Below are 23557 nucleotides of genomic sequence, written 5' to 3' on the forward strand. Positions count from 1 at the left end.
TGAAAATGGCATAGTTGAATTGTACTCAATTGGTAAACGTAATGTAAATCATAATTCAGCCTATTGTGCTAAGAATGAATTATAGGTTTTGCCTAAAGGTTTACCATAAAGCATACAAATCTGTAGATGGCGTGTATTTAATTAATACCCCTCCGATAAAGGTATTCATGTTGAACCTTTTAAAGGGTATGGAACCATAAGGGTGTGAATACTTGGTCATAACGAAAACCAAGATCAATTTACACTATTCCAGGTAATTTTACTATGCAGTAATATGATTTAAAGGCTAAAGATTATAAAAACATCAAATTACCCGGACAATATACTTCAAAGAAACAGATACTTCTTTCTTGTAAGCCCATTTAAAATATCATAAAAGGGATAAATATATTTATAATTGATATAATCACTAAAAATCTAATATGATTACCTATTTATATTACCACACTAAACTGTTTGAATCTTCATTTTAATATTTTATCACTACAAAAGGGTAGTCAAGTATTTTATTTTAGTTTTTGGTATTACAGTCTTTCCAGTTTTTAGTTTTTAATAGGCCTACTGATATTTGTATACGTACTAAAACTTAGTCCTTAGAGTTGTAGTCCATAGTTTTAAACATATTCCAAATGAACAGCGTCTGATATTTTTCTTAGGTGATTACATACTACGATGCTAATCTGTATAGGTAATTTAGCCGATTCCTAATTTAGACATTTGGCAACTCAATGGCCCAGTCATGTCTCTCAGGAGAGTGCAGATTGCAAAGTGTGTTGCTATGTTGAAGTTGATTCATCTATGATGAGGTTTCTAGCTTATTATAATGTTTAAATCTATCCAAAGATTGTAACACCTTTGAGCCTCACGTTCATCTGTGTATCGTAACGTAACAGAAAACGCAAAAAATATTTTAAGATATACTACAATGGAAATAAAAAATAAAGTCCCTAATAAAACAAATAAATATAATAGTATATTTCGTACCTAGGGCCGAAAATGAGTTTTTGCCGGCTTGAAATAGTTTTTAAGATCGAGACGAAGTCGAGAACTTAAATCGATCGAGAGCTGCAAAACCATTTCGGTCCGTGGTACGAACGCTATTATTCACCACACTATACCCTATTACCACTATTCACCACTATAATAATGCACACTGATAGTCAACACATCTACAACTTTAAGGTTATGTGAAGAAATAATTTGAGGAATCAGCAAAAATATAAATAAATTGTTGCTAGGAACGGCGACAATAACACAATTCTATTGCAATGCTATGGATTTTGATTGTGTATTTAAAATGCATTCATGTTTTAAATAAGTAAACAGACAGCTGATTTTGTGGCCCCGGGCTGTAAAAACCCGCTCGGTCCCCAAATTACGATGACAGCTGGCATGGCCAGCAAAACGTAACTTTCAGCCACCAATTAACGTATGTAATACAGCCAAAAACATTATAGTGTGGTGAAAAATGTCCTTAGTGATTAATATACTTTTAAACTATACACTAACTATATACTTTTACCATACCTTTAGATATATACTTAAAATTTTTATTTATTTAAACATTTTCAAGGTCGATTGTATCTCAATGTAAATATATTGAATATATTGAATAAGAATGAAAATTGCAAAAAACCCCAGAGAACTATCATAGTCTAAATGCAGGGTGAACAAAATGATAAAAACAGAGATTAACTTAACTTTGCGTTGAATATTAGTTCCCTTAAAGTAATTGAAGTAATTTATGTTTTCACCCAAACCTAAATGTCTACTGATGACGTTAAGTAAAGTATTGATTCCAGACTTAACTAATTTAATTTGTAACATGAACAACATGTACTATACATGTACATAACATGTAGTATTTTCCAACCTAATATAGTAGAAAATTCCACTAGTATCTCATTGATATTCCTATTGAAATTTCGATCGCAGTGAACAAACTCATACTCTTTATGAGCAGTTGACATTTAAAATGAAATATTAGTATTAGTTCCATATAAATACTCATACTAATTAAAATAGTTATCCATTCGTATATTAATTTTACTTACCATTGTAACAATAAAATTTACTCTAATTATTTGCTTATGTTTTCCTCATTTTGTGTTTTAGCACTTATAGCATTTTAGTAGAATATACAATTTCATATATTTAAGGTACAGAGTAAGATTGGACCAAAACTAAAATTGTTTCAGTTCTTTAGTATACTGAATACTTAATTCATTAGATATACAACAGGCATAATTTTAGACTTAATTATCCACAGCATTGAAAAAAAAAATGGTTTTAGATATATTTTAACAACAAAGCTAGAAGAAAATGGGTAGGAATTGGACTAGATACACTTTAACTATAAACTAGTGTACCTGTTGCTCGAATTCGAGCAATTGCGAAGCATTACAGGCGATTCAAAGATTATGGAAATGCTCACAATCCAAACAACAGTTGGAAATCATCCAAATCTTTTGTAAATATATTATCTTTTTTCAAAAAGATGATCTTGTTTTTTTTTAGCGTTTTATACTAATTTTTCCCTCTCATAGCCGCATTAGTTTGTCTATGATAAAGATTATAAATGAAAAAGGACATTATTTCCATTTCTTCTACTTGGTTGTGTTCTATGACTTTTTCTGATTGCTCAAGAAATGTAGAACAGTGTTAATTCTGTTTTATTTTTAGCCTAAATAAATTGTCCAGGATTTCTCGCTCTTTTCATTGTAATAATTACACCAATCCAAGTTTCGTCTACAGATGCAATATGCCAACGAATATCACCTACGTACAATCTCCAAGAAGTGGTAAAAAAGGCAGAAACCAACCCATACAATAGATATAAGTTAAATCCAAAATAAATAATTTTAAGAGTCACTGTGATATTAAGATTTTCCACTGATTTGGTAATAGAACATTATATTGCAAAACATGACACCGTGCAGAAGAAAATCCATTTTAAAATCAAAAAACCCCATTACAAAATACTGTACTTCATTTTGACAAATTCATTAAATCACAATTTAAATATTAACAGCTGTTTCATTAAAAAGTAGTGTAGAATTATGCATATGGTCGTAATGTAAACAAATCTGAAGAGGAAAATTTAAAGGCTTCTGGGGCAGAGCCCCAAGGGAATATACTTCGTTCCTCTTTTGATGGTTTATCTACAGACCAAGACCTTTCTTTAGAGACCCCTACCAAGTTTCTACGCCCAGCCGTTTTCTCAAATTAGCTGTGACAAAAACCCCGTTCAATTTTTTTAACCTGTATAGTGAGAAAGTAAACATGCACTTCTAGTGAAACAATACATGTTATTAACTATTGCACAAAATAAAATTGCATGTGAACTTAAGAATAATTACAAAGTAGGAAGATTGCACAGAAAGTAATGTTTAATATAAAAAACTTTTGAGGGAAAAGCCTACATGGGCTGGAAGTCTGTGCGTAGTAATTACTGAATCAATGGGTAAGAACGTTTCAGACTTGAACCTAGCATTCTAGTGAAGAAGGGCAAAACATCCCTTAGTTTCTAACCGTTGCCTTCATATCTACCTAAGTTATCGCATATGTAAAATAACAAATTATTTATCAACCTATTTCCTCCACTGAACACACATGATAACACTCAAATACAATCCATAACCCAACACAATGTACGGCCATTACTATGCAGAGGGCGTCTTCTGTAAGGTGTTCTTGCATCAGAGCCTTGGACCCGGAGTTCAATGACTATCCGTTCACTCCAGGGCAAGTAACCTTTGTACCCTGTAGTTAACTGGTTTATCTCACAACAGTTTATGTCAATCTTTGGCACTGATCGTACAAGGGCAGAAGACTTAGTTAATGTTTGCACTGTGGTCATGAACCCTCACCTCAAAATGTAAACAGAGAAAAGAGAATGGTCGGTTTGAGTTTGGGTGGGTGTTTTAATGTGGCACTCTACAAGTTTCAGTTTGTGTATGTCTGTGTTGAGTTTGTGTATTTTTGAGTGTTTATTTTTTCAATTATGGAATGTTTTAAATTAAGTAATGTTAATAAACACAACTTTAAGCTTACGCTTAAGCCGTTAATTTATGTACAAAACTGAATTTGGTGGGAAGTCTATATTAAGACGTTAGTTGCATTTGCATTTATCCCTATGTATGCCACTAGAATTTTAAGTCAGTCGCTAAAGATAATTTGAAATTACTATTAAAAACAATTTACTTACGTTAATGGGGCTTAAAATAACATCTAAACAATTAAAGAAGAACCCACTTAACATAGTGGTAAGATAATTTAAGGCGCTTGACCATTAACAACTAGCTTAACAATACTTTGAAGACTGAATAACCAACCAGCTAGAGACTAAATAGACAATCATCGACCCAGGGATACATCATTTATCACTTTTGGTGCTATCAATCCTGATATCAACTACCAAGAGCTACATTCAAAATGCTCTTTGGTATTTTATATAATACTACTTGTTCTCAATTATATGTTCCATATGCAAATGTGAATGTGCAGTCCCTAATGTTTGTGAGAAATGATTATCCAGGCTACTCTTCATAATGAGTTGGATAGTTATATCGCTATGCATATATTCGCATTGCAAATATAACCTTTAATTTATTCGTTTTTTTTTTTAACAGGCGCTGTAAATTTAATTAAATGCCTTTTCTTTTTAACTACAACGTTTTTTAATTATTTAAATAGCTAAGACGTGTATGTGTAATTAGACATGTTTTTCAGTAGTTATTCTTCAGTTACTCTCACCTGGTTTGGTGATTAGGTCCCCTTCATGTGTGAATGGACATTCCGGTTGCAGTGTTCACGGTTGCCGTGACATTGGCACTGAATGGTAGGGAGAGTACCTCGCTAAACAGCAACATTTGCGAGAAAATGTGGTGAAGCTCGTATCTGTTGACACACTTTATTGCCAAGTTTTCCACAGTGGATTTAAAAGTGTTTTATTCTTAGTATACATTAAAACATTTTCGTATTAATAGTATCCCTGTAATTTTAAGTATAAATTAACTGTGTCATCGGTTTGTGAAACTATTCAACTATCTGATTACTGATGTCAAAAAAACATCATTGGAAATTCTGCAGAACAAATCTTGACATAAAAATAAATGCTGAATATCAGTTTTAGTTTAAAAACAATAGTGTTTTTAGTCCTCACATAAATTAAAACGTATTATATAGCTCAAGTCTATAGAAGAACGGACACGGTCAAATACACAACACATTGAAATCAGGGATTCAATAAATTAGCTTTTTGAATGAAGATTTCTTTTATGTATTTATATAGATTTTGGTGATTCCCAAAACAGGACGTTATATCCCAAAGAGTATTATTACCTTTATATCTTTGTCCACGAGAAATTGGTACAATTGGCCTATTATATTAATGTTAATTGATTACCACATCTAGCTAAATATGTTCCCTGACAATGAAACTTAAACTTACACTTTAAACACAATCGATTCTATTTCACGTACCTGGCCCAGTTCTAGCAATGTAACTCATTAGTGAAATACAACCGAAACAATTTATCAATAAACTGTTGCCAGATTACAATACAAAAGGTGGCCCTGGCCTAGTTTCAGCCTCAGACAATACCGAGACATGCTCCTCCCAAACGCTGGATGGCATCTCAATAAGTTGCTCAACAGAAGATGTCGATGCAGACAGCCGATGAGTCATTAAAGGATTCATTAGATCAGCGACTAGACCTGCTGCTGCTACTGTCTGTTCACTGGAGGGTGACTAAGCATTTTCCTGCCTGCGACCTCAATATTGGCGGGAGCTTGTCACAGTTCTGGCGGTAAAAATATCGTCACTCATTTGGAAAAAAGAATTGTTAATTGGAACAAAACGATCATTTTACAGTTTTTCAACAATTCGAGGTCTCTTTCCTAGGACGCTAGGCCGGAATCGTCTTTCACATTTAAAAACATACATCTTTCACTTAGATAAAATACATTGGTGATTTGGTAGGATTCGAACCCAGGACCTCAAGGACCGAAGTCCCACACACAATTCTGATTTGTTCATACATTGAGTACAACGGATGAATAAAAACTGTAAAAACTCAACATGTTGAAAGTATTAAAACAAATAAAATATCAGTATCAGTTTTTCTAGTCTGTATAATTTCCAAGGAACGTTTAGGGTTACATAATTTCCAATACCCTCCACTTAACTATGGCCTTGAATATGGCGGGAACCGTCTAAACAGGATCCAGAGAAAAAAGACAGGAGTATGTTGACTGATGCGTTAATGGCAACTTGTTTTACGAGACCCCATCCTATCAAACGCTGCTTCGGGCGTCGGGTTCGAGCGCTTGTAATAACTTAAACCTCCAGACTTTGAAGGTCGCTTGACGGCTTATGATTTTTTTTGTTATATTACCTCTTATATTCTTGTCTCTATAATGATTGAGTGAATGATTGGTGAATTGAGATACCTCTGTCCGAGGAAGATATAAAAGACCAAATATATAATCGATGATATGTAGCTTAAAACAGGTATACTAACTGAAAATAGATTCACATGGACTTTACCAGATAAGGTTTACATAAAATATTTATATATTAAAAGAGTGTTCTAGTATCAAAAGCTACCGATGTTTGGGTACGAAATTATAAATTCTAATGCAAATGATTATGAATAATTATTATACTCTTGCAATTTGAATTTATTTGTTCCTGTAAAAGAAACCATTACGACTCCAATAAAATATTTACTAAGCGTTAAGAACAAAAAGATAAGCTTTGTTAAATAGGTCCTTATATACCCCTGATCTAACAATACCTAGATACACATCGTAGATCTGAATGATGCGTGATGATTTTTATCTAAATTTAACCCTTAATCATAAGTTTACCGTATGTTTAATGGATTCAATATTTTTACTAGATCGACATTTATTTTTGTTATTATTAACACACTTAGACAACAGTCAGTTGCTGTTTCACATAAATGAAGACATTCGCGTTACAGTTGACTGATTATCATTGAAACAAAGGCTGACTTTTCCCATTGTTATTGTGGGAGTAATATTGCATCTACCTTCGGCTTGTAATCATTTAATGACAAACAGTTAGGGTTATGAAACTCATAAATCTCATTTAGTTTCGAAACCAATATTCAGTTTAAATGTCTAGTTAATATTTAAGAAATCCTTGATATTGGAGGAACTTGAATTCAATTTGGAGTTAGTGTTCTGTTTCTAATTGTTTATAGGCTACTTAGCAAAAGTAGCTATGGTCGTAATTGCCTTTGCAGTCGTACTAGAATGTTTATTTTTGTCAAAAACCGCATCTAGAACTTTTTTCTATTGTTTGAGAATTTTCGTTAGGTATTTTATATTTCAATTTCAGCTTTATTTTGAACTAGCTGTTACCCACGGACTTCACCCAGTTTGACTTCATAAGTATAATTGATTGGTTATATTGATTGGTTAAGTTAAGCTGAATTAAACAAAACAGAATACAGTTACAAACAAATAATCACACCTGATTTTAATAACGGAATAAGTTGAAAGAATAACAAACAAATAAATACAGCTGAGGTATTTTTGGCAATGGTATATGGAAAGTTTCCTATAAAAAGTAATTATGACCTTAAAGGGCAATTAATGAAATAATGGAGAGTTTTGCGCAAGGTTACTCGTCGTGACGAACTTTAAGCATATGGTTTAGGGGGTGTGACTTGTAGTTTTCTCAAAAGGTCATGATTACTTTGGGCTTTATATATGGATGACAATCCATTACTTCTTATAAATAAAGCAATTAAATGTTAAATAATAACTAAATTGTGACAAGTATTCTCAATACTTATCTTAGGAGATCTTCAATACATACCTCCATATTTTGAAATTAAATGAAACGAAAATGCTTCTTTATTGAGTTGACCTCATGTTGACCTCATGCTGACCTCATTGTAAGTTAGACCTCATGGTTCTTTCTTACAGTTCTCTATTTAGCAAACTTTCTAAAACACTTCTCAAATCAACCCTAAACTTCCAAATCCAACCCCTAAACTGCCTAATGTTTTGAACACTCGTCGAAAGTGGATTCCAAATCAAACTCAACTAATGTAACAATGATCATCTCCCAGTGACATTTGCCATTCCCACGTCTCCCCCTCGGTTACCCAACCCTGCCCAGCCTCCTGGCAGTTTAAAGTATAGCACACTCGGGGGGAGGGGCGGTGGCACTGCTGTACTATATAGCCGCCTCACCTTCAAATTGGCTCCATTCAACACAACTCCGCCTGCCATCCACTATCGCCATGATTCACGTGAGTGACGACCGGTTTTGTGATTTTGGTTACTATATTGTGGTTACGAGTTAGTGGTTTGTGGTTTCTGGTTACTAGAATGTGGTTACGAGTCGGTGCTTTATGGTTACTTGATTGTGGTACGAGTTTGTGGTGTGTGGTTACTAGTCTTAAGTCGGTAAATACTAGTTTGTGGTTGTGGAGCGGTTGGCGAAACCAGTGTTTGTTAGCTTTTAGTTTAAAGGTTGTGGTTACAATTTGTTGACGGTTGTGGTTTGGTTGGCGGTTACTACTTTTTCTGGCTGTTGGTAATATGTGGTCATTAGATACTAATATTTATGGTTTGTTGTCAATAGTCTATAGTTAGTAAAAGATAATTTGTAAATTTTGTTCAACTTGTAAAACTTTATTTTGTTGCTTTCAGTTAAAGGTTGTTAATAATTTTATTAAGGCGGTTTTCATTTGGTTAGTAGGCACTAGTTTTTGTTTTGCAGTTGATACGATGTAACTGTTGGTAGCTAAATCTATGTGGCTGTGGGTATTAGTTATGGTAAGTAAGAATGTTCAGTAGTTGGCTGTGTTTTGGCCATATGACTTGGATTATAGTTGATGGTAAATAGTTATTGGTTACTGGGTGTTTTAGCTTGTGGCTACTAATTTTTGTAAAACTAAATTACTTACGTATTCCCGTCACAGCTCAATAAAATATGTAAATTCAGGACATGTTTCGGTGTTAAAACACCATCGTCAGCTTTAGGTACATATGTAGAGTTGATCAGTAGTTAACATCCAGTGTTTTAACACCGAAACATGTCCTGAATTTACATATTTTATTGAGCTGTGACGGGAATACGAAAATAATTTGGTCTTACATTATGTCCAACAGCTCAGGGGCTACACACATGTATTTTAATACTAATTTTTGTCTGATGATATAGTTTTAGTTACTAAGTTGTAATAAATTTTAACTATTTTAAGATTGATTGTGGTTTGGTTGGAAGTAACAAGGAATACATTTTCGTCCCGGAGAAACATAAAATAATTTGTTGTTATCTTTAAAAACGCAGGGTAAATTCTCTTCTATTTATTATAAAAGAAACTAGAGTTGCAAAATACTTTTAATCCATAAAATCTAAAACTGTAATTGATAAGGAATGTTTAAAAATAACAGGTATGTTTTGCATAACGTATATTTTATACGCAATTAGGTAATGGTAAACTCCTGAAAGAATTGGTAAATTTGTAATATCTGTAATTTTAAACACCAATGATCAGATTTAACCTATTTTACATGTTCTATTATCAAGCCTGTATTCGATCATTGATTATGCATGTATGATAATGTTCTCTCTACCCCTGTCCCCAGATACTGTTGGTAAGCCTGGCAGCCGCCGCCTGGGCCGCCCCTGCTGAACTTCCTGCAGCTCCTCTTACCAAGTCTCAACAGATACCCATAGTCTCACTGGAGAACAATGTCAACTTTGATGGCAGCTACAAATACAGGTAGGCTAACCAAATATAAGTTTCTCAAATTCAACGTATCTCTTTTTCGTCGTCAAGCCGCAAACCTTGAGTATGTAAAATACTACTGTATATTGAGTGTGGTTAGAAAGGTTCATACTTCTATTTGTATTGCATTTCCTGTTTTGTTGCTTTTAAACAGTATAAAACTACAATTTTTCTATTTACTTTGTTTGTATTTATAAATATCAGTAAAGAGAATACTGTGCAGTATGAATGAAATAATTATCATGACTTGCCATTTTAATTTTGGTACAAAAAGATTAACGTTTTCATTAAATCTATATAATTCTTTGTGGTAAAAATGAATAAATAATTGAACTGATATAATACATTTTTATTACAGTTAGTAGCAGCCTTAGACCGTTTTTACTACAAAATTACTTTACAAATTAGAATAAATATAGTATAACGGGAAGATGTAGCATGTTAAATTGGGAATTTATGAAACAAAATATAGTTCACAACAAATATAGGACAGACATTTTTTATACAAATATATAGGAAAGTAAAACTAACTATCACCTAACTTTATATGTGTGGAACTTGTATAAACTTCCAAATACATACACAGTAAACTAATAAATAGTAATTGATTGATAGCAACTCATATACATAGAAACAAACAAACATCAGCTTATTTTAATATGAAAAACGTTTCATGTCAATTTCTAATAATATTTTACCCTAATAACATCTAAATAAAAATGTTAATGGCTATTGGATTACATTTTAGTGCGTACTACATGAGTGCAGGTTTTGGTAGTATTTTTAGATTTTTATAAGTTAAACATTTTTGTGAAACTATTTTTATCACCACTAATAGTCAATTGTTAATCAATATATAACGACTTCAAGTTAATATAGTATAGTTCCACCACTACAGTCAAAAAACCATTAAAAACGAATTTGCAAAATCCACCTTTGATGTATTCGATGGATATTTATTTTTGTATAAAGCATTTAATATTAACAATTACAGGTTTAGGAATAAGTTCATATAACTTAAATATTATACAACATAATCAGTATTAGCAGAAGTATTATTTCCCAGTTTGATGAAGTGACTGTCTGACTCAGAAAGTACCTCAGGGAGTCGGTGGCATTTAAGATTTAGGTGGCTTCCTTTCGCTTGGGTTTCGACATATTCCCGCAATAGGTTACCACGTTTCAACTTATATCCCTTAATATATTCAGAACACGGAGAAACTGTGCCAAAAATGTTGCACCATGACATAAGTAGGAGAGATATTTGTTATTGAGCCCCAAATACGAAACTAATATTTCGTTAACAGATTCCATTCATTCTATTAGCCTGTGGTCATTATGTTAATTAATTGCGCTAATTTAGCTTTAATGATGACAACCAATGTAAAAATTGATGTAATGAACAAGTGCAATAAATTTTATTTTTCGTTTGGTGTCTGCTTTCATTATTAACTTCTTAAGTGTACTGATTTAACTGAAATTTGACAATTAATGTCCATGTACCGAACGATGTTTTTGGCATGTTGTCAACTTAAAACATTACTGCTTTGACGACCCAGCAAAAACATTTAATAATTAATATGTTTAGTATTTTTAGTTTCCACTGCCTTATATTTTTAAATTGTAGTTTATTTTGTCCTTACAAAAGAATTCTAAATATAAAGTAAAGAGGATATATTTTTTTAATTGATCAGACACGTAAAATCATTGTTGTAATCATCAATATACATCGTAAACATTGAAAAATATACTTGGCCCTTATCCAAATTGATTGGTATCGAATTAAAAAAATGTATAAATACGTATTTGATTACGTTATAAATAATACCCATCGCCAAAAAATGGCATTTTTACTCATTTGTTTGCACATTAAAGGTACGTTTTGCTTGGAGCGACAGGTGCGACGGTCGCGCAGCGACTGTCGCCGAGCGACTGTCGCGGGACACTGATCTTAGGGGTTTTGCATAGTCCTGTTTTGCTTGGAGCTACTGTCGCTAGAGCCGCGAGCTGCAGTCGCTGGGTACTGCTCCAAGACCAGTCAGGAGCGACAGTCGCTTAGCGACATTTACATTTCTGATTGTTTTTATAGTGTATAAAATGTTGACAAGGTCGACGACCTTTTATTTTCGCTATATGGCGTCGTCGACTACCTGGACAACGCCTAGGATTAAGTTACATTTTAGTGGTGAGGAAATTAAACGACGGTTTATTAGAAGTTGTGGCAAAATACCCTGCGCTTTATGATTTAAAACATATCTCCTACAAAGAATAAAGGTAACGTCTGGTTGGCAATAGCTGGTTAAGTCGGGAGATCAGGTTAGTTTAATATTATGTTATTGTATTACAAGTTATTTTAATATATGTATTTTTTCATCTACAATACAATCAACAAAATATAATTTTCACTCTGTGAGGAGGTTGTTTATAACACTGATTTCCAATTCAAGTTATGCTTGTGTACTGCAATTTATGGAGAAATTGAGTAATTTTATTACATTTTGGCTTGTGACATGGCAGTTTTGCAATGTTTCTCATAACAAATAACTAGGCCTATAAATAATACTTCATTGTTAAGTTTTACCTGTTTTACTAAGTGAATTTATCGAATTTATTTAGTGACTTTATACTTAGTTGCGCACTTTTGAGGTTAGGTGCACTGACGGTGCCACGTCTCGGGTCTCGTGACGCCAGGAAAAATAAGTTGTCGCTCCAAGCAAAACAGTCTACCACCCCGCGACTGCCGCTCGGCGACAGTCGCTGAGCGACCGTCGCACCTGTCGCTCCAAGCAAAACGCACCTTAAAATGTATTAAAAATAATCCCTATAGAAATTGATTGCTGTCGAACAAAAAAAATCTCTAAATACTTAACCCAAATGAGATTTCATAATCCAATTATCTTTTTTAGTTTCTTTTGACAGTAAATGCACAATTCTCTTTCACATTCATCATACATTATTGCTCACCACGAAGAAAAACGTGGATGAAACTAATAGCCTAGGCCTACAAAAGATGCAAGTAATTTCAAATCAACCTTTTTTCATTGTGATGTAGTATCTAGTCATTAATGAAGATTAAGTGTTGAAGGGGATCAAGAAATATGATCTGTTCTCATTAATGTAACATAATTTTCCTTGAAGAGTGAGACATTAAAGTACTTCCTTCATACAGGTTAATAATTTAAATGCTATGTTATTTTTCAGTTTCGAGGGCGGCGACGGCACCCGAGCCATCCAGGAAGGATCACTGAAGCAGGTCGGCCAAGACGTTGGTGAATCTGCCCAAGGGTCGTACTCCTACGTGGGTGACGACGGTAGGAACTACGCCATCTCCTACACTGCTGACGAGAACGGCTACCGACCCCAGGGGGACCATCTCCCCCAGCCACCACCCATACCTGAGGAGATCGCCAAGAGTCTGGCGTTCCTGGCGACCAAGGCACCCACCAAGGAAGATCTGGAAGGTCAATACACTCCTTGAGATGGAGGGTGATTGATAGTAGGGGGAATAGGTCTGAGAGAGGAAACTTTTGTTATTTACTTCAGATTTTCTAAGAACAATTAATTTTGTTTTAATGTCCGTACCAGATATATTTAGGAATGCGAAGATTTATACTCTGTGATTCTGATCTGATTGCAGAAAATGAGTTTTCAAAGAATATTATTTAACATCAAAATTAGGTACGTTTGAATCAAGATGGTCGAAGTATTTTTATTCTTTTAATTTAACTGCGTACGATATTATGGTAATACGATAATTTTTCATACCAAATATCTCTCCTGGACCTATTTAGCCCTAAAATGGGTAATAAAGCTGTGATCTCTGTGGTATTTAGTAATAATCCTTTAGCTCAAAAAATTAACCTGGTTCTACTTTATAAAATGCATATCCTTCATACAATTAGTGTTACTACTTTATACTTCATTCTAAATATTTATTAGAGAAAGTACAATTAGATTCTGTGTTTAGCTTATGTGTATAAATATAGGTTTTATCGTGTTGATGGTCTTATCTTTTGTACCTTGCCCTTTCAATTAACTTTGTACGGTTATAGTCAAATTTTGATTCTAAACTTCTTCTTAGTTTTATGTTATTCTCATGGAAAAACTTTATCAGTTTTTCAGCGGAATACAAACACTTATCAAATGTAAGGTAATGTGAAGTGTTAAGATAAATCTACGCTAAGATAAAATAGGAGTATTTTACCAACATCAAGGCACTCAATAGCACTCAATACCAATGCATAAAAGACAGTTGAAAAAGGCTTAAGATTTTATAATAGGGTAGACCAAAATATGAATATCCCAAAAGTTGCAGTATTGAAAGTCGATGGTGGAAGAAAAGATAATTAGCCATCTTTGAATAAAATAAATGTGGTATTAATTAGAATTGTATTCACTTAATCGTTTACCGGTAAACTATCAAATAATAATGAATCGATTTTTTTCTCTTGGATTTGTAAACATGTTCATTTATCTAGTTATGAAAAACAGCTACGTATTTTAAAGCCTAATCGAAACACATTTTTAAGCAGCTTAGATTTATAGACAAACCATCAATGTAGTTCAAAACCTTTTCTTCATTGTAATGTTTCCAAAATGTCCTTAAAAATCAATAAAACAATTATTCGTTATTGTTTTATTGGTTATGACAATAAAACGATTGGCAACGATTATTAAATCTTATTCAGTTCACTAATTATGACATAATCTAGAACAAATAAACAAAACCTACCCCATATTTGTGTAAAATGCTATATTTATTTTGTATTATTACAGCTGCCTGAAAATGTAAAATAAGGACTTGACAGTTATGCTCGTTTACACCGATATTTCAATAAAAAGGTAAACATTTGGATTCTTATCATCCATGGAGACCAATTAGCATATACTTTTTAAACCTCACCTCAGAACTGTTGACGTCCTGTGGGTGTAGCTGAGGAAAGTAAATAAGCCTATAACATTCCAAGTTATATTGTGTACCATCTTTGCGCTTAATTTTGACACATCGATTTGGTTTATAAGTCCTCACAGTCACCCAGACAGACACCACCTCATTAGATAACAAAAGAGGGAAAAGGCAAAAAATTTCAATTATTAACCAGCTTAATGAAATGGAGAAAATAATTCTGCATTAAGCAATTTATGTGCAAAGCCTACAATCATAAAATGGAAATCTAAGAACCGTATACAGCTTTTATTATTATTAGTAGTATATTAATGCAAATTATACTGATTGCTAAAACTGTACTTATTTTTAGGTTTTATCCCAAATGATGGCAAAACTATTAAATAACTAAACTTAGGCCAACTATTTACCACCTTGTAAATAATGTACATGAAACAAGTTTAAGCATAATAGCATATTTTTAAATATCTTGTCCTCGAAATAATCGTCTTATAAACATTTTGTTGATATCAATTTTACTCGTTATTTGATATGAAAAAAAACATTACAGGAAAACATAAATTTTGGGAAATAAGTGCTGATGCTACATTTTGTGGATAAATCTACATTATATCGCTTTACTTAAGCTTAAATCCTATTGGAAAATTGACCTTAGTGACATATTAATTCCAGACACGTACAGTGTACAGTGTATATGAGCTCCGTGTAAAGATTTTACTCGACCGTATTACGTATAACCGAAGCTGCCACTACTAGCAACATATCCAATTAATAATTAAACCTTGTGCAACGATGGCCCAAAGGTCGGAATGCTTTATTACTAACAATACGATTGAAAAAGAAAGTAAAACGATACATTTGATTATCTAAGCTAACTCACAAGCCTTAAATTAAAAATAAATACACATATTATATCTAAATAATTGAATAATTACATATTACCAGTTTTTATCTAACATATTGTTTGTCTTCCTCATAAAAAGTATGGGATGCAGTCAATTACTTTATTAGAGTTCGTTTAAATGCAGGGTTCGGAGATACAGGGTGTGAGAAAACCCGGTATCAGAATGCCGTTCGACCATTGCAGATAATGTACAACAAATCGGAACTATGCGTACAATTAATGTTTGAATCGGATATATTTATGCTTGTTGGGTTTGTTTGCTCGAGTTTTTTGGCCGAACCAATCTCGACACCTAGAAGCATCGGTCCACCGTGCAATAAATTTGCATATAATAATAAAATAATAAATTATTCACATACACATTTCTCCAATTACACTGGTGACGTATTACATGGAAATGGAAGGAAGTCTTAATCGAAATCACTAAATCAAATGTTCATAGATTAGTCATTGTTATTGATCATCTAAGTATAGCAATATTAACTGATCAGCTAAGTATAACAATATTTAAGTACAGTAGGTTTATGGCTAGATTCCATCTAGATAGACCAGCACAAATATTTCTCTATTTCAACACAAGGTAGTTTAGTCAGCTACTAAAATTATATTTGATTTCTTTGTTTGTTTTCAATTTGTGATAATTTGTAAATATATTTACAAAATGTATACTGTATCAATATGCTGAATACTGTTATATAAAGAAAAAAAAAGATACATTATTTTTAAACCATTTTTGAGGCGTTAACAAACATTCGTTTATTGACTGTTTGGTTTTGTTTGAATTCACTTTTTTGTAGATTGATTTTACCTCAACGTTGACCATCACATTATATTATCATTTTATTGTATATTGTTTGTGGATGGGTTTCTTAACATTTGTTTGGATAAAATGAAGGGATACCAATACAATTTTTGAGTCAATTTGTGTCAATAGTTAGTAACATGAATCCTATGTTTTCTGAAACAGTAAGAAATGAAAATCCGTTAAAAATCACAGCCGTTCATGTATTAATTCAATAGCAAACACCAGAACAACACAGTACCAGTTCTCCTTTACCCACGACTCCAATCAGTCTACAATTAATTGGTGCTGCGAGATACTTCCACTCCCAAGAGCAACGCCCCGACTCCGTGTGTTTCAATGGTCCAGAGTGCATTACTTTCGCTGCATCGAGGGTTGTGTTGTGTGATGTAACCTTAAGGTGAAAGTGACTCCACCTTCTCACCTTGAGCACGCAGCACGCTGCCAGACTGTCTGTCAGACACCTCCCACACTCAGAGACAGGCACGCGGCGGGGACAAAAGGCTGACGAAAAAATGGCAAAGGAAATTAGGAAAATGGAATGTAATAATACAATAATTTACAAGAAGTAGTAAGGTGAAATGATACAGTAACACATTCCATTATCTACTGCGTTTCTATCCATTTTTCGTTATATTATTAAAAATTTTCCTGATAGCGAAACTCTTACGCTCCGGCATAAGCCTATTTGAGAGTTGCTTTTTTGAATATAGTCAGTTTTGTATTTTATTTTCTATGTTAGTTTGTTACCAACTTTAATTTCCTTACTAATAAATACTTGAGAAACACAAATTTTTCAAGCTTTTGTTATAGGTTAGTTAGACGTTCATCTTAAGGTTGGCTCTGTACCCCCAGGTATTTTTTTCTTTTTTGTTTCGACTCCACCACCGTTAGCATTTCATTATTTTATTGCGAGAGACAATGTATAGTGAGTACTGACATTAAAGCTTTTAGCAAAAGAGGTGCAAATTTGTCGTACTGCCTTTACTACTAAGCAGATTGTTATTGGTAATTGGTGGTATTTTTAGTCCAGTCGTCCAGGAAGTAGTAGTGTGGCGCACTAACTTGCCGTGTTCCACTTGTGTCGCTAAAACTGTAATGGCACTAATCGGTGCCTCCTCCTAGGAGGATAAAGTAGCATACTAGGTCGAAGGTTCCTATTTTATTAGTCTTTAATAAGCCAAAACATCTTTGGATTCGATCATTTCATAAATCATTTGCATAAACCTGTATTTCAATCAACGATTTCAGTTATCTTATCTTCTTCAAACAACACGATTAAACAACTTGTTATTCACGTTCTCATTGCAATTACTACTAAGAAGTAACTACTTGTCCATTACAATCCTGCTGAATAAGTATCATTGCTTCCTACAGTAATGTCAGCCTCCCACGTGCGTTGACCTTGGCATTAGCTGTGACACTCCCCAGGGGACGTGATCATCACGCTCCTCCTCTCACTGGAGTCTCCGGACATACCATCAGGGTGTCAGTGAATAGAATACTGAGAGTTGTAGAGTCTCGTGGATAATGAGGCGTTCTACGCTTCACAATAGTTTCCATATTAAGTCTTAACGTTGTGCTGCAGTTTATCGGGGTGTTATTTGAATGCCTTTCTAAAAATATTTAAGATTTTGGACTCTTACCGATTCCCTTGTATATCGGAGGGAAACGCTTAAACAGTGATCATCTGTGATTCTGACTCGGTTTTTTAAAAACGTTTTTTCACGCAAAGTATCGTCAAATTTTAAAACGTAAAACACGATTTGTATTGTTACTTGTCTCTTTTATGTCTATGAAATATCTCGGCCTTATGGTCGCCATTTAAAAGTAAAGAATTAAAATATTAAAATGACTAAAGTCAATATTTTTTAATTAGAAAATCTAGAGGGTAAATATAAACACACAAAGGTACTTCTTCTACGGATCAAAGCTAAAGCTTTAATTACCAACTTACCAATAGTAGTATAAAGTTACAGGTGTTTTATTAAACACTGTTCATTGAAATGTTAATGCACTACGATTTTGCTATTCGTTTGGTGAGAAACAGAATTATTATTTATATTTTTTATATATTATTGAATATTATTTATCATTTCCAATTTTTATGTTAGTCCAAGCCAATGAATTAATCATCACACTCTCACTCACTCAATACTTATATTCACACATCTCAGAACTAAAGTACTTACCCAGGTGTGACGGTATTTTGAGGTAAACCGGATCGATTCCCACCTTATACACACATATAAGTTTACTAAGTATTCAATGATGGTACTTAGTATGATAATACGTGCATCTCCTGATAAAAATATCGACCTTGACAAACAATAGGTTTTGCCTTTCTCTACCGGCATTCCCATGGTAATGTAGTTACCCTGGTGTACCATGGAGGTTGAGTAAATAAACAGCATGCTCTGTATGCATGTTATACACGTTGTGCAAGCTCACCACGATAAGCAAACTCTTACGGAATTGTCTAAAATTAGCAAGCAAATTACTACTAGGAACTGATTTTTAGAATCTGAATATCATCGTTTAGTATTCAACATTGACACATCAAGACGTTTAATAGGCCTACTTGTTTATAATCATCACTAGTAGACTAAAGTTGCTAAGGGTAAATTATTTTCTCCCTTATAAAAGAATGAAATGTGCGCACTTGCCATCGACTAAGACCAAACATAATTGTATTGTATATTGCCAATTTGTTTCACAGTGATAGGTCTCAACAACTTAAAATGTAATTCCAATAGCTAGGTTTTTAGTTTTGTTAAAAATTTTCTTTAGGTAAAAAATATTTTAAAAATATGACGAAACAAAAACCTATATTATCTAGTCTACTAGTTTAATAGCTTTTTTTCTAGGTACACTTCTCAATGCATATTAACAAAATAGTCCAGAAATAATCAAATGGTAATGGAGATTTCAGTCCAATAAACAAAATATTCGTACATCAACAATTTGATTCAATTAAATTTCTTTTGCATGTATCCTTTAAACTCTTAAGTTAAATAATAATACAGTAAATCCATTTCCTGGTATATTTTATTTAAAAATATATGTACCATTTTGAATGATGTTTTTATGGACTTTATTGAAAAAATATTTAAAACTACATAGTCATTTAATGAAATTTAATAAAAATTTGTTTATAATGCTCAACATAAAAACGGTAACATTTATGTAGCTCTCATAGCAATGTGGCTGAACGACATGACTCACGCATAAACAAGTGTTAATCACAAATAAAGTAGTATTGCCGGAAATTCGATAGTTGAACTTTTCCTAGCTAGAAAGTGACAAGACATTTGGTGTAGGGAAATGTTTCCAAGCTTCTGGATATAGTAAATGTCGCTGTCGAATCATGCACTCAGCAATCACATACTTCTTCATCATCTCGAACCCATTTGGCTTCCCCCTCCATATTCTCTATCCCCAATGCCATTTGACGCAATGATTCCATTAGTGACTACGTAATAAACGTGAAATGAATCTTAGTCAAATATATGAAATAATTCATCTGTAGGAAAGAGAATGTCAAAATATGTGTGTACATTTCGTAAGTGCAAAGTGTTGTCATATCTTACACTTGTTCTGTGCATTGTACAAAACTAAACAAATCATATAACTTAGATATAATTTTTAATTATAGGTAGGTATTTTATTGACAAAATCGTATGGACATTTGTAGGTGAAGATCACCGTAACCTTCAATTTAAAGGTCTATTAAAGCTCACAAAAAATCTGATAAACATATAATCACTTACGTTCAGCTGAACATGCATTTTTTTCAAATCTTTATTCAAAAACAGATATAGATGTAACATTCAAGACCTTAATTGATAATTCCATAACGAAGATTTAAAAGGATAAATATAATGATTGTAAATAAACAAAATATGACCAAGTAACACATATCTGCTGATTCAGTTGATTCATATTAACATTCGTAGTGTTGTAGCAAATTCATATTAATAAGCCGATAGTCCCTTTTTGTATGTGATAGTAGAGATAATATGTGTGTAGTTTTTTTTTAAGCTTTGAAATATTGTTATTAGAAGAAAGCATAGATTTGGAAAGTATAAGCGATTTATTGCTAGAAAGTAGAAAGATGAATTAAACAACGACTTTAGTGGTAATTGTCTTGTAATGGTTTCTTGTAACGTTAACATTTTTATCGCTAGAGAGTGGAATGTAGGTTTTCGGATATGTTACATGTGCATTCATATTTATTGTTCTTTCGAGTATTCACCGATTTATCCTTTATCATCATCACCGTTTGTGCTAACGTCAACACGGATTTTAATAATTGACCATTATTCTGCGTCACTTGTGTTTGTGAAGTAGGCCTATCGGCCACTCAGACAACTTCATCCCTTTTTAGATAGCAAACCCTAATATACATAGCATAAGATAGTGTTAAGAATCGATTTCCCAGAAAATGTAGCAATTGGTAACTCTTCAAATTAATGCAAAGGGTTTTAATTAAATTTAAAACACTGATTACAATTTCTTAATATATTAAGTCGTAAAAAATAAGAGTTGTAAATGGCAGTAAAACATGCTACTAAAGTGTTGGTAAGATCAAAGTCGTGTTTTAAAATAAAATATACTTCAACTAATTATTGAATTTAAAGTAATTTTATAAAGACAAATTTTCTAGCTAAAGACAGTTGGTTGATATTTTTTTCGGATGGGGGAAGATAGATAGTTTTTTTTCCTGTGGGAGCCGGATAGTTTGGGTGTAATGGCTTGTCTTTTAATCACCAATATAGAAACAAATATTGGTCCAATCTGGAACGTACTTCCGTGCTGGTTTAGTCCCCAACTAGCGTAACTGTACTTAATTATAGCTGGGGTCTTGTGGTACAGTTAGTTGGACAGCTTTTAAATCTGTTTGTAAATCGTTCTAGAGTCTCTGGACAAAACAATACTTTTGTAAGAACCTGACACAAACAATTATATAATTTGCACCAAAAATAATTTGTTTTAATTCCATCCAATTAATTATAGGTGGCTTATTGGTGGCAAAATACCCAATTAATAACTAAAAAAAAAACACTAAGAGGTACCTAGACCACTTGTCATGTTGCAGAGGCTACACATTTTACTGAAATAAATTTCTTAAATCATATTTCATCAATAGAATGATTCATAAACATTCAGGTAACATGGTTATTTTAGTGCAAAATATTACATTATGCATGAGCTTCTTGCTAAGCTAGAGGAAAGCGAGCACGAACCTTCGGGTGAATAAAATAACTGTTTAATATTCATTGTTGTTTCATTGTTTTTTGCCTGTTAAAGACATTTTGAAAGTATTGTGTTAAGTATTTTATTTGCTGTTTATTTTTCTGTTTAACATTTTTTATTATTACGACCACGATTAACAATAAATTTTAAATTGTTGACAGGTGTTTAATATCTACTCGTTGGCATAAACGCAAACCGAATAACACTTTTAAAGCAGTACAAAGGAGCAACAGAGTCACTTGACAGTAACAGGTATTTTAACCTCCATACAACACTTTAAAGCACTAATAACAATTTGACATACACAACTCAAACTATGGTCTACAGTTAATTTGTACTAGGCGGGCTAAATTATCATTAAACATCTTACCAAACACCTTAATAAATATATTTCTTACAATTAAAGCCATGTTAATGTAAGAGTGTGTTTTTAATTAGGTGGAACGTAAACGAAACCCACTGTTACAATAAAAATCAAAATGTAATTTGTATGAGAACCTACAACATAACCGACCGTTGTTTAGATTTACATACTTATTACATCTTATGCTGACAGAGCCTCCTACTTAAGTCGATTTAAACATTCAAGATATTACTTCAATCAGTTTAGTTTAACATACATCTTCTGTCACCTCTGACCCCGTCACCCACGCGTCTGTCACCTCGCAGACTCTCACGCCCACAGTTTTGGCTCTGACTCAGATTTTAGCAAACAATACTGGTTATCGAATCACAGCCTACAATAGAAAGTAACTCCCTTCAATGGTGAATTCGTGGCTTTGTTCGTTCTTCCACACCATAATTGTTTGTTTGTGATTGAACATTCGAATATTTGATCTGTTGAATTGTGTACATAAATTATGTTTGTTTGGATTAATTTATAATAGTGCTAATTCAGATTAGGTAAATATTTAATAAAAAAAATAATTGTAAACTATTCCCTCCATTCAAATAAAACATAATTATACTTGATTTTATTTTTTCCTTAAATAATCACAATAAAGCAATATGTAAAAAATAGTTAGTAATAATCAGTAAATTTACCTAAAATAATAAGAACTGACAAAACTAACTTGAACAGAATGTTAAATGTAACTCCAGCTCTAAAATGCGTAACTTTTATATTTAATAGTATGATTCAACACTAGGGCAAAAAGAGATTCTTTTTGACCAGAGTTAAAGCGATCGAGGTGAAGCCGAGGTTCCGAAATTAGCGAGGGTTGAAAGGAAATTTTTCCCCATGTGATGAACTTTATCTTTCGTCATACAATATTGCACCATTTTATGCGAACTAAGTTAGAAAACTACAAACTTTTAATATGAAGATAACCTTTTGAAACAACCTCTAACTTGTCTTAAATTCAGCTGATGCCAACAAACAGCTGTTTAGTAAGTGATTTCATTAATTTTAACTACCACAATTTTGATTGTACATTATACCATTGATATGTAAATGTAAAATATGTAAAACTGAAGAAGGCAACAATAAGCTACCACCGATTAAAAAGAGCGATACATACTTTAAAACACACCATCTTACAATCGACAATCCTACAATATAAATTACAACTGAGATTACAACAACTGATTTTCGTAGCTTTGAAATGCAAGTATAATATCGTTTTATTTTTTTTTTCATGCCCCTCAAGGTAGGGTTCATTGGCAACGTCGACTGATATTTGACTCATTCTCAGGATATGCCTCAGATAAAATAACGATCGAAAATCGCATTTAGTCGTAACAAAGTTGTGTTCGATAGAAGTTCAGGAGAATCGTTGGGGTGATATTTTAGGAGGACAAGAGCTAGGTATCACTCTTATTTACCATTTTGGTGTTCAACTTAATAAATCAAATATTTTATGCACTATTGGGTCATAATGATTCATACAGATATGTATTTACTAAATTTC

At 32.9% G+C, this 23557-nt stretch overlaps 1 protein-coding gene across 1 annotated transcript; it reads left to right on the top strand.

Moving 5' to 3' along the window:
• Positions 1 to 8215: 8215 nt before the first annotated feature.
• On the top strand, positions 8216 to 13778 carry LOC128987521 (endocuticle structural glycoprotein SgAbd-3-like). Its single transcript, XM_054408409.1, has 3 exons — positions 8216 to 8291; positions 9637 to 9773; positions 12981 to 13778. Exons 1-3 carry the CDS (start codon positions 8283 to 8285, stop codon positions 13255 to 13257), a joined length of 423 nt encoding a protein of 140 aa, XP_054264384.1. The 5' UTR covers positions 8216 to 8282; the 3' UTR covers positions 13258 to 13778.
• Positions 13779 to 23557: the final 9779 nt, after the last annotated feature.

Source organism: Macrosteles quadrilineatus, unplaced genomic scaffold, assembly GCF_028750875.1.
Source record: "Macrosteles quadrilineatus isolate MER2022 unplaced genomic scaffold, UCM_ALF_1.0 Scaffold_2__2_contigs__length_208266976, whole genome shotgun sequence".
In the NCBI taxonomy this organism is placed as follows: Eukaryota; Metazoa; Arthropoda; class Insecta; order Hemiptera; family Cicadellidae; genus Macrosteles; species Macrosteles quadrilineatus.